At 37.6% G+C, this 12,484-nt stretch overlaps 1 protein-coding gene across 8 annotated transcripts in view; it reads left to right on the top strand.

The window, feature by feature from the left end:
* Positions 1-12,272, top strand: part of ntm (neurotrimin) — a 453,513-nt gene extending 441,241 nt beyond the window's left edge. For 5 of the 8 annotated variants that reach the window (XM_037120270.1, XM_037120274.1, XM_037120276.1 and 2 more), the window contains 5 exons: positions 4,832-4,960; positions 5,445-5,565; positions 5,760-5,911; positions 7,334-7,369; positions 9,660-12,272. In XM_037120270.1, the coding sequence (XP_036976165.1) occupies positions 4,832-4,960; positions 5,445-5,565; positions 5,760-5,911; positions 7,334-7,369; positions 9,660-9,760 (539 nt within the window). In that variant the 3' untranslated portion in view covers positions 9,761-12,272. Of the gene's footprint in view, positions 1-4,831; positions 4,961-5,444; positions 5,566-5,759; positions 5,912-7,333; positions 7,370-7,875; positions 8,018-9,659 lie in introns of those variants that run through there. The other 3 variants (XR_005078668.1, XM_037120273.1, XM_037120272.1) reach the window with 3 other exon arrangements.
* Positions 12,273-12,484: the final 212 nt, after the last annotated feature.

The raw sequence follows: 12,484 nt of genomic DNA, 5'->3' as shown, positions 1-12,484 counted from the left end.
TTTCTGCTCTTCCTTTTATGTTTGTTTCCTTCAAAGAGGATGACGCATCAAAGGAGGCCTGGCACATTAAGAAATTTCATATGCTGAAGGCTGATAATCAGTGGAAAAATAACTATCTATATCTGTACCTCACACAGCAGCAGCAGAGGCTCAGTCTAAGACTCAGCTGCAGCCCAGCAGCAGTTGGTTTCTCTCCTTTGTTGTCTTATTGAACAACTTTTAAATAAGCATTCATTCTCAGTTTGTCTGACTAACAAAAGCTTTGTCACTCCTTCTTCGCTACATTTCACTTTGACTAGCTTTCCCTCAAGACAACACCGGTAACACATACCCACTCCCACTCGCTTTCCTGTTATGTGTGCTTTTCTTTCTGTTAACAGCTCATATCTGCCATCCTGCTTCTATTTCTTTCTCTCCCCCAGCTTGGATTCATCAATTTAAATCCTACCTCACCATATCCCTTTGCTCTTTCTCCTTAAATGCTTATATCCTTCAAGCATCTGCTCTCCCATTTTTTTTCTTTCCCCTCTCTAAAGTTGTTCCCCTTGCCCTGCACACACATATCTTTCTCTCTTTCCATTTTCAACCCCATTTTCTTATTTGCCCTTGAGTTCAAGGATGGCATTTCAGGGACACGGAGAGGGTACATTATCTTCTGCCGGCCTCTCCTGAGACTTCCTGCCTCACTTTGCTTTCTTCTCCTGAACACCTCCCACTGTCTGGTCTCCCCAGTGCCCTGCCATGTTACTCTGATGGCAGTGCAGGACACGGTGCTATCCTTCCTAATGACTTGGTCACAAACCCAGCAGTCCTCTTTAACCAAGACTCATAAATTAGACAGGCAGTTCACTTAGAGTTAAGGAAAATTACTTTGCCCTAGGTGGAAACTATCAGCAGACATGAATGTTTTCCTTGTGAACACGTATCCATTAAAATGGAAGAATGCTATAATGAGGGGCTCTTTGTGTATTTTTCAGCTCTTTGGTAGTGCCGTAGTGGGCGCTGAAGTGTCCTGTGAACTCTTTGTTCTTGCTGAGACAACATTTGTTCTCTTTCCAGTGAGCATAAAGAGCGAAAACATTCTTTGGCACATGGTGTCAGCTGTTTTCATGGCTTCACTTGCACAGTTGGGCAACTGGTGGAGGCACTTGAAGGGGCTCAGTAGTGCAGTCATGAGGGGATAGACCAACAAGATGATACAGATTTTTTATTTTATTTATAATACAAGGTAATTTGCATGGCACTGGCCCACAACTTTACATTTAAATGAGGGAACATGCAGATTAGTTTCTTTGAATGGGATGATGGATTTGAAGGGTTGTGACCAGTGCTAAACCAGCTGAGGCTCTGGAAGCTGATGAAGGTGGAGAAGCATTATGTGAACTCAAACACAATAACATGATGATGATAGGGTGTACTGCATGTTTACAGGAGGGTCATAGTTTAGTCATAGAGTGGCCTCAGGAAGAAAATTTGGAAAGAATGCATATAAACTGACTGTATTATAAGGTGATGGTGATATAATGTGATTAAGAAGTCCAAAATAACCCTAAAACAATGGCAGAATATGTTGCTAATCCAAGCTCTCGAATGACCCCCATCAGCACTATAGTTATGGTTTGTTGGGCACAAATAACACTGAATGGATTATTTTTGATTGGTTCATTTTAAAACTATTTTGTATGACATTTTGTCATTACACAACTAGACATTTTGATGAACTGTAAACTAGCATTATCCAACTTGTTTCCAACAATGTTCAAACCGAAGAATACTTAATTAATAACGCTCACTATTTATGCCGACACATACTTAGTTGATCAAACAAGAACCTTGTTATTACACTATCATTGCTGGGTATGTGTCTGCGACTTTAAATTACAATTTAATACAAAATAATAATGTACACAAAAAAATATGTAAACTTGCACTTCAACACATTTAAACACGGACACAGTTCCTCGTCACTGAAACAATATAAGATATGTTTTGATGTTGGATCAAAGTCTGTTCCCTAGTCAAATATTGTTGTCCTCCTGACAAAATTTTGTTTCCCACAATGCACATCAGCAGGTTAAAGGGATATTCCAGTGTAAATTTAATCCATGGTCTAACAGACCTTGACACCAAGTAAGACCCCCCCTTGAGAGATCAAGTTTGCAGACCGCTAGCTTACGAAGTTTTAGCAACCTTAGAAAAAGATTGCACAATAATAATACACTGCACTCTAAACTACCATCAAAAAGCCACAAATTATGCTCAGAACAGCACCAAACTTCAACAACAGTACAAATAGGGCCCCAGCACATAGTTCGAGGAATCAAACAGCAGCTAGCTTAGCCTGATTTCTATTTTAAAGAGAACACATCTTGCCACTCTCCTGCAACAGCTTTCTCTTGTGGGGAAGCCTGACGCGTCGATTACAGAGTGCAGTTAGAAATGCTCAATTCCGTTCTTTTCCCCGTCTGCTCTCGATAATAACCGTTATAAACTGTCAGGCAAGACACATATTTGATTGCATTTCCATGGAGTAATAAGCATACATTTTCATCCTTGAGCTGCGGAACTCTACTGCACTCGGTAATCGACTTGTCGGGCTTCCCCACAACAGGAAGCTGTTGCAGGAGGGTGGTGAGTTGTGTAGCTGCTGTTTGATGCCTCAAACTATGTGCTGGGACCCTATTTGTACTGTTGCTGAAGTTTGGTGCTGTTCTGATCATTAGTTGTGGCTTTTTGATGGTGATTTCTTGTTGGATGCATAGACTGCAGTGTATTGTTATCGTACAATCGTTTTCTGAGGTTGCTAAAACTATGTAAGCTAGCGGTCTGCAAACTTGATCTTTTAAGGGGGGGTCTTACTCGGTGTCATGGTATGTTAGACCATGGATTAAACTTACACTGGAATATCCCTTTAAGAATAGGTCAGATAAATGAAGAGTAAAAGCAACATTTTTTTTTTTGACATTTTTGATCATAAAATATCACATGGTCATTTCAAATTTCAAAATGTCAAAATTTGAATGTATTTATTTATAGTAAATTACCTCTCACTGCCCACCTACAGTACCACCGGTGGGCTGTGTCACCCACTCTGGGAATCTCCGGCCTAGCAGGTTCAGAAAATGGAGCAAGTATTTTTTTTCTTACCTGGAACCAGGAATCAATTTTATGGATCTGGGTTTCATATTCTCACCTAAATATGGTGGTTTAAGAGTTCTGTCTACTTTCCCCAGCTTTACACACTCACATCATGTAGTTTTGGCAAGTTACTGAAAAGCTAACACACAACTCAGTCACCTGCTGAACTGAGAACGCCTGACACATCTTGTCTCTTTTTCACTTAATGTAGTCAATAGCAGTTTAAATAACCACCTCACTCATTAAATACGGAGCCTGTTCTGTGTATACTGTATTTGTATGTATGTACTCTAGCTGTTCTGCCAGTTTTCCTCAAAACTTTACATGAAAGTAATAATACATTATTTAGTTAAAACAAGGCTTTGAACAGCAGCAGGCATTCGTACATATCAGACATAACATTACTGTTAGCTTAATAGGATGCATATATGAAAAATCTTATAGTTTTGTTACACCTATTATTGTGAAGTTTTTCTTACATTTGTGGTAATGAACTCTAGAGAAACATTGATTTCATGCTTCAGTCTGAAAGACAGCTGTTTATGCAGGTAATGTGAAGCAGCTTTCCATAAGCCTTATGTTTGATGTGAGGACTTTGACAAGGCGCATGAGCTGGCAGCCTTGTCTTGATTAAGTCTCCGCAGAGGATCACAGTGTGGCTCTGCTGATGGTGCAGTCTCTGTTGGCCAAATGAAGTATCCTCTTCTGAGAGATAGCCGAGCAGAGAAGAAACCGAGTGGAACTTACACACCTACATGAGTCCTCCTGATACTCCTCGTCAGGTGACTGGTGTGTAAGCAAGGACTTCTCCCTGTAACAGCCTTCCCAGGTGCAATTCAGTAATGTGTCTAAACCCAGCAAAGTGAATCCTTGTGCAATTTATTACTGTCACCTATAAACATCTTGGGAGGAAGCTTGAAGTCAATTATGTCTTTTGTTCTTTACGTTGAGTGCTGTGTTAAGTGTCTCTGTCAAGCGTATCAAATTGATAGAAGAAAAAATAACACGGCTGGCATTTTCCCCTGTTCAGACTCTCATATCTGAGTTCTTCTCACGGTGTGCTTGCAGGCTTAAGAGGTACACACAAAAGAGCAGAATATCAAAGTTCTGACAGACTAGTGATAATGAGTGGGGGCTTAACAAAGCACTAATCACCAAGTGCTGTAATGTCCTATGAAATGTGCCAGTGAGCTCAAGAACCAGTCTGTGTAAGTGTTGAAAGAAACAATAGAGGAGCATCACAGACAAAGACAGATGTCATGATTTTTACCTGTGCAACTTCTGACACACTTGTAGCTTTGTGAATTTTGCCTGTCATACCAGATCAGTTTGCTACAAGACTTGACAGGATCTTTCACCGCTTTTGTTACTGCTGCTGAACTTCTCTCTTTGTTCTGTTCAAAACATATCTTTATTTTTATTTTTTTTCAAATAGCAGAATATTTGTTGATGAACTGCACAGCACCACAGTTCAAACACAAATTAAAATATGTAGATGAATTATCACTGTTAAAATTGCTGATGACAACACCTTCCTCCTTTGTCCTTGCACACCAGCGTGATGATAACATTCCCAGAGGCCATACAGTGACACAGAGTGTGACAATGACAGTCAAAGCCACAACTGTTGACCTGTCACATTAACTCTGAATTGATCTCTACTTTTCCCTCTCTGTGTGTGTGACTCTCGTAGGGGACCTGGCATCAGATGATGAGTACCTGGAAATCCCATCCATCTCCAGACAGAGAGCAGGGACGTACGAATGCACAGCTGTGAATGATATCGACACAGATGTCCAGACTGTAGACATCACTGTCAACTGTGAGTCCGACGCTTTGAAAAATCAGTGCTGAAATGAAAAGCTAGTTTATCAGTTAGTCATTTAGCAAAAATGAGCTGATCATGTAATTATTTAAACTAAAGTATGTTGTGGTTCAAAATGTATTATACATTTTAACACATGTACAGTCGGCTAGTAAAAATTCAATTCCATCATTTCATTGAAAGAAGATTAATCTGCAATGATTTTGAAAATCAATTCATAACTAAATTTTCATGGAAAAAAAGGTTTGGCTAACTTGATAGAAAACTTGACTGTTTTATCAGTGTAAGAAATCATGTACACAATTTAAACTCCTAACTGCATTTCATGTAAGGTCATGGTGTAAATGACAGCTTAGAATCTAGCCCTCCGAAGAGAAGTAAGGGCCTTGACCCCTTCCCTGATATCACTGACTTGTGCTGCCATGGAGTCCTGATCACAGTGCTGATCGCAGTGCTGTCACGTGTTGCTGCCTGCTTCCAGATGCTCCGACAGTGTCAGAGGGCAGAGATGTTGGAGTGACTCTAGGCCAAAGAGGAGTGTTGGAGTGTGAGGCTGATGCAGTGCCTGAGGCAGATTTTGAGTGGTATAAAGATGACAGAAGGTAATCACTTTTACGTTTGCATTTCACATTGACAAATGGAAAAAGTGTGCACGTGCGTGTGTGTGTGTGTGTCATTAGTTTTTACAATTATTGATCAGATGTCACAAAGGCATTACGATTACTGAAATGTGGTGCTAATTATCAGTTGAATTATTATTATTTTGCTGTCCATGATTTATTTTTCTCCCATTTAGGATTTTCAATGGTTTTGATGGCATGGAAATTGTGAATACTGGATCACTGTCAAAGCTGACTTTTTTTAACGTCACCGATGGAGATTATGGAAACTACACTTGTGTCGCCATCAACAAACTTGGGAGCTCAAACACAAGCTTCCTTCTGTTTGGTGAGTACAAGAATTTGTTACATTTTAGAACTGCAGAACAGGATATACATGCAGCTGTAGCCTATAGGCTAGGTGTATGTTTAAACATAGTAATAGTCCGCAAAAAAAATGTTTTCACACAATACTGCTTCACTGCATCAGTGTGATTCAACCTTGGCCCATTTCCTGAAAAACTGTTTTTAAACATGAAAATATCCTATTTACAATTCAGAATCCTGTATAGAAAGTTACCCATTCATACTGTATGCAGACAACAACAGTTGAGAGAGAAGAGAAAGAGAAACAAGCCACTGCTTTTTTCTACATTTACATAGATCTGTGCCTTAGTGTTGCAAAAATTACTCAAAAGACATACCTGTGTGAAATTAAAGTTATTTTGTCAAATAAGGATGTAGCGATATACCAAATTACATAATAAGAATATGTTGCGTTACCATCACAGGACTGTGGTACAAACTTATCATGTGGTTATTTTGCCTGTAAAGCTCATGGATCCAAAAAGGAAAATCATAAAAAAATGTTGTCCAATCATCTATTGCCAAAGACAATTCATGGCTGCTTTCTGCATGTGCTAGGTTTATTTTATTATTGAAGGAAAGCAGAAGTATCTCAGGAAAAAAAAAATGCTGTACACATCAGATATGCGTGTGTTTATTTATAAAGGGTATTTTTTTGTTATTAATATTGTGATAAATATTGTGTTGTGAACTATTTATCTTGATGATATCGTACTGTGAGTTTTTGGTACCGTTACATCCCTAATGTTATTATTACTTTGGCAAAAGTGAAAGTCATCCACGTGAAAAGTACTATAGTAAACTTATATCATCAAAATATCTGATATTAAATTTACTTAAGCATCAAAAGTACAAGTAAATGTGAATTAGACATATAAATGTGTCTATATACTATACAATGTGTTGACAATTAAGGGCCTGGCAGATTATCAGATCCGATATTCACCCTCTGATGCAGCATGTCATCTGCAAAGTAACTTGTAACTAGAGTTGTCAAATAAATGTAGTGGAGTAAAAATTCAAAACTTGAGTCCAAAATGTAGTTGAGTGGAGTATAAAGAAGAAGAAAAAGAAGAAAATAAAAAGACTGAAGTAAAAGTCACCCCCAATTATGTGCGTGTGTACATCCACTACATCACAGAGTTGTTCCTGGGGACTAATGTCAGGTCAAGATCTTGCGGATTATCACTTCTGAATTAAAATCCTGTAGTGTTTAGCTTGGACGTTAACTTTTGATGCCACCTGTAATTTGAAGACTAGCTGTCAGCATTATTACCAGTTTGAACAGTCAGGCGTGTAAGTGTGCTGTCCATTCAGCAGCCTACTTTTCATGCTTTTCAAGTGTTGTCAGTGATATGTTCTGTTTCCGATATGTTGCTCTGTTCCATTTATTCCCCTGTTTTAGTGGTAATTGAACCCACTAGCTCAACGCTATTGCAAGGTTAGTATTCCGCAACAGCATGCAATTCAACTTTCATGGACTGAAAGCATTAACTGCATGCTGGCACATGACAAACATTGCCATTTTCACAAACTGAAAGTTGGGCTGCTGTCTTAAAGTGTTTGAAAAGAAGAGACACATCTATTCTGGGCTCTTTTATCATGTCAGAATTGTACAGTTTTGTTTGAATAACTGTATGTTCTCATCACAAATTGACACGTTAAGGCTGTTGTGTGAAAAGCAGCATCTTTGAATAAGAGGACTGGCAAAGCAAAGTGCCATACAAAAGTCATGTGAATCTTTGTGAAAATGGTGATTGCAAGCTGTGTTATTAACCATGTTTCATCTTTCTCCTTTGCCAACCTAACTGCCTCACTGTGTGACATGACTTCATCTTTTTTTTTTTTTAATTTTTGCATGCTCTTTTTCAACTGTAAGTATCTTTCATTATCAGAATATGTGCTTGTGTGATTGTTCATATATGTACTATAGGTGTTGTTTTTCAGCTGTACGTCCTACCAGGAAAATAGGGAGGGCAAACACAAAAAGCTGTAGAACCTCACTGAAGGTTGAAGGCTGGATCTGCAAATAGTGATAAACCCATCTTGCCATTTAATGCATCCTTTTGACCGCTGGTTGCTGCATCTTGTAAGCAAAACCACTCCATTAACACAGTTGTATTAATGGCTTTGATTTTGGCTACGAATGAACGTCATTATTCTAATTAGCCACATGCAGGATTAGGGATAATCCACAGTGGCAGAGTAATTGGATAGATGCCCCAAAGGAAACTGTGGTGAACTCATGGAAATCCAGGGGAAATGAGTGTTCATTGTGTTGAAAGCTTCAAAGTTAAAATGTGTCCTCAATCTTCGTACAGTGCATTCATGGAGGAACTTGCCTCATCCCTGAAAAGAGCATGATGAAAATATTATGAATATTAGTTTTTGCATCCTGCAATTCTATTGTGTTTTAGCATTAAATTTCCAGGAATTTGATGCTTTAATCCTAATCCTTTGGAGCACTACAGGTGCATTGTATTTTAAAGAATGAAGCTGATATTTTATTATAGATTTCCTTGGCTTTTGCTTTCATTTCTGATAAATCTGAGGGATATAAGGTGTCAAGTGTCTCAGTTATGCAAGATTGTAGCCTGATATAAAATAATCATGTTTACCAGTTGTATTAAATTAACACAACTAGAAAGATTAATTCTATCCACATTGTGTACAGCACTACATGTAGTTCACTCCCTGTTTTCTTGTTTCCATTCAACATCATCATCATCCCAAAAACTATGCATCCAAATTCAATCATCTTGCTAACTCAACATGATGCTTGACATATATGTACTGGCTGTATCAGATATGTAATATGTGCATGTATTTGCTGTTGGATATTAGTTGTATGCTAATCTAATGTAGGACACAGATTGCTTGATCCAAGATTCACTAACAGCTTTTCATGGGTCACAGTGCTACATAGTTGTAGATTCACACAATCTCAAGACATCATCATATATTCACAATGACAGAATGAAGGAGAATGACTGTTAAATCATTTTATTCACATAAAACCAACACAATAATCTGAGATTTGTCCAGAACATTGTTCTGCTACATTTTATCTATGCTTTTGTCACTTCAGTGGACAGTTTTTTAGCTCTGTCTTATTTTAAATGTTTTATTTAAAATGGTGATACAGTTGACACTCAAATTATTTCATAAGCCAGCAATATTTAATAGTCTTTAGAGTTTGAACAAGATCTATACACATTTTAGCCGAAGTGCAGAATGTTCTCCTTGTATGTTTTTTTGAGAATAAAATGATCGAACATGTAATGCCCATTATGGTGTTGATGCAGCAGTGGACTTATCTGTGGAACTTCTTTAAATGAAACACCTTGATAAGAAAAGATATAGACATGATTTAAAAACACATTTTGAAAATAATGTAATCTGTGATTTTATAATTCATGAATGAACAGATCAAGGAATAATGCTAAAATATTCTGTCATATATACTCCATCTTCATTTCATGTGAATAACAACACTTAATTATTAAATGTATGCACTGTTGCACATAGAAAACAGAGCCTGAAGTCACATACAAACAATAACACAAGTTGGTACTGTAAAAGTCTCAGTCATTGTAGTGCAGGAAGGGTATTGAGCTGCTGTTAATTCAGCAGCTAGGAGGTTCATTTAAAAATGTACCTCTAATAGGAAAAAACAATATTCAGTGGTGAAACTTGTTTGTGTTTTATTTTCTTTCTTCTTCCCCCGTCAGGACCGAGAGCAGTTCAGGATGGCAGCGGCGCTGCAGTGGGAGTGCACTCACAAACCTGTCTCCTCTTCTTGGTTTTTCTGCCGTTCCTGCTCAGATTTTGAAGAGGGATGGATTTGAACACAAATAGTGCGTGTGTGTGTGTGTGTGTGTGTGTGTGTGTGTGTGTGTGTGTGTGTGTGTGTGTGTGTGTGCGTGTGCATGTGTGTGTGAGTGGCGTGTCTGTGTGTGGTTGCTTGTGTGCGTGCCTGACTCTTTTTTTTTTTTTTTTCAAACTGGAAACATAAACTGATGCACAGTGAGTGCACGGATTGTCCTGCTACATAATGATGTTGACCCACTAAATAAGAGTGTAACAAACATTGCTGTTGTTTTTTAGATTTCGAGGATGTAACAAATGATTTACATTTGAATTGAATTCTGTTGGATATTTTTTCTCTCTAAATTATATTATTCTGGATTGTCTCATTTTATGTATATGTCACAGAAAAGAAGATTTTTTTAGATGTGGTGTCTCCAATCTAAATTGATTTGTCTTAATTTTTAAGCGCATTGCATATTCATCTCAACTCCAGGAAAAGGTACATTTACAGCAAGTATGTGAGGTGAATGTTAAATACCTCAAAGTCAAACCGAGACAGTGAGGCAGAAGGAATTTAGGAACCCTGAGGCGGAAAGCCTGGTGGTATCATATTTTAATGTATAATAATTATCATTCAGTCTGGTTGTTGAGAGCAGAATGGTTTTTAACCTTCAAGTATTTTTTTTTTTTTTTCGGCATTATAGAGATATACTTGCAGCTGTGATATGCTAATCTCTTTTATGTTTTCATGATGTTCAATGTTTAGTTTTAAATATTTTTTGAGAAGGGAAATTATGATATGAGAAGTTGTAATTATTTGGAACACATATCCTAGTTTTATGTTGTTGTCTTTTTTTATTATTTTACTAGTCCTGTTACACAAAAATGGTGTCAAGAATAATGACATTATAATTAAATAGTTAAAAATGGAGGGAAAGTTTACTCCACTTGTGTGGAGTCAATTTCAATGACCTAAGTAGTATAACATTTATTAATGCTGTTGATATTTGTTTGAACATATGTCATTTCCATACCACAAGCAAATGTTCATGTTCATGTTCCAAACCAGCACTGGAGAGTTACATCCACTCAGTAAAATCATGTTATAAGCAAATAAACATTATTTTTTTTGCATGTATTTAGACACCAATAACCCAAAGACTAAAGCATTTTACAGCACCATACTTCACAGGTTTTCTGTTTTCTGGTCTCAACACCAAACAAAACACACTGACACTTTTTGCATAGTGTTGTCTTTTTCACAGACAAGAGAGCAAACATGTTGTGTTATAGTATGGAGGTAATTTAGAGGGGGGAAAAAAACATAAAAAATTTTAGATATCTTTAAACCAAAATGTAAAGTATGTGGTTTGTGACTGTGAAATGTTCACAGAACATGATATTTGCAGCTCTTATTGAAAAAGAGGTGCACTGTACAGTTTTCAAGCCAGTTATAATAACCAAGAATGAGCAAACCTGCGGGAAAAAGGCTGCATCTGTTCTTGCCATTTGATACCTTGCATTATCAGAAAAGGCAGGATATGTGCAAAAACAAATCACATCTCCATTATTTTTTTTTATTTATTTATTTTTTTTATGGAGAGGGATCAGTGCAGGCAGACAACCACTGCTGTTTTGGAGAGGCAGCAAACAAACGAAAGACCTATGTCACCTTGTTCAGTTGCGAGTACAAGGATTTTATGCAACAATCAGAAACCTCTCACAACACAGCAGCAAGAATTGGAGACAGCAGCCTAATTTATCTTTCTTAAGTCTTGGCAAATAGTTCACATGGACTGCCAAACTACTCAGGTTCCCCACAGCAGTGGAAAAACTGAGTGAAACAATGACAAAGCTTGGTCTGTGCGACTGGTTTTATTAGGTGGAAGGAAATTTGTGGATATCATGCCTCTCTTGCAAAGTGTACAACCCAGTCCTGCCAGAATAAATGTTGGCCAAGAGCGCTTCTGCAAAACAACAAATTATTGTAAGTTAACATCTTTTTAGATTCAATATAAATTAGTGCATTTGTCACAATGCTGTGATTTTGGTCTGGTTAGGTTTAGGCCAAAAAAGAACAAACAACAACAATATTTTGTTGGAAAAAGATCATGATTTGGCTTTAAAAACTTGTCTTGGTTGCCACAAACACAACTGGAGATATTCCTGGATGTTGTTAAAACATATCTAGTTATTTCACACCTGATTTACTTGAACTGTGGTCACTAACTTGGCATCCTTCGCGCCTGTAACTCTACTATCATCCCCTTTATTTCTCAACATGTCAGGTAACAAACATGTAATATGAATGTGATATGACATGTGTTGTGGAAATGTCAATACAGTACATGGCCTATGACAAGTAAAAATGTGAGTGATTCAGTGGTTTTCTGAAACGTTCAGTGCCAACCTTTTATCTTGATGACTGGGCTGAACAGGTGTATGTGTACATTCAAACACTACTATCTACTGCCTCTTGGTCTTGGTTTCTGCAATAACTGCAGTCCACATCATTGGATTATGTGTAGCACTAAAGGATTCTCGGGATGCCTTTAAAGTGAAACTCTCACCAAAAAGCAACCTAGGTTTATCTGTGAATGTATATGAGTCAAACCTTCGTGTAAAAGAATAATTACAACGAAAGAGGCACTTTTAAGATTTACTGTAGTTTCGTTTCCGGACAAGCTAATTTTCAGTGGAGCGCTATGGGCACTCTTACACTAGCACCAAAATCGCTATTTTTGAA

This window comes from Acanthopagrus latus, chromosome 13, assembly GCF_904848185.1.
Source record: "Acanthopagrus latus isolate v.2019 chromosome 13, fAcaLat1.1, whole genome shotgun sequence".
In the NCBI taxonomy this organism is placed as follows: domain Eukaryota; kingdom Metazoa; phylum Chordata; class Actinopteri; order Spariformes; family Sparidae; genus Acanthopagrus; species Acanthopagrus latus.
This window is presented reverse-complemented; position numbering and strand designations above follow the sequence as displayed.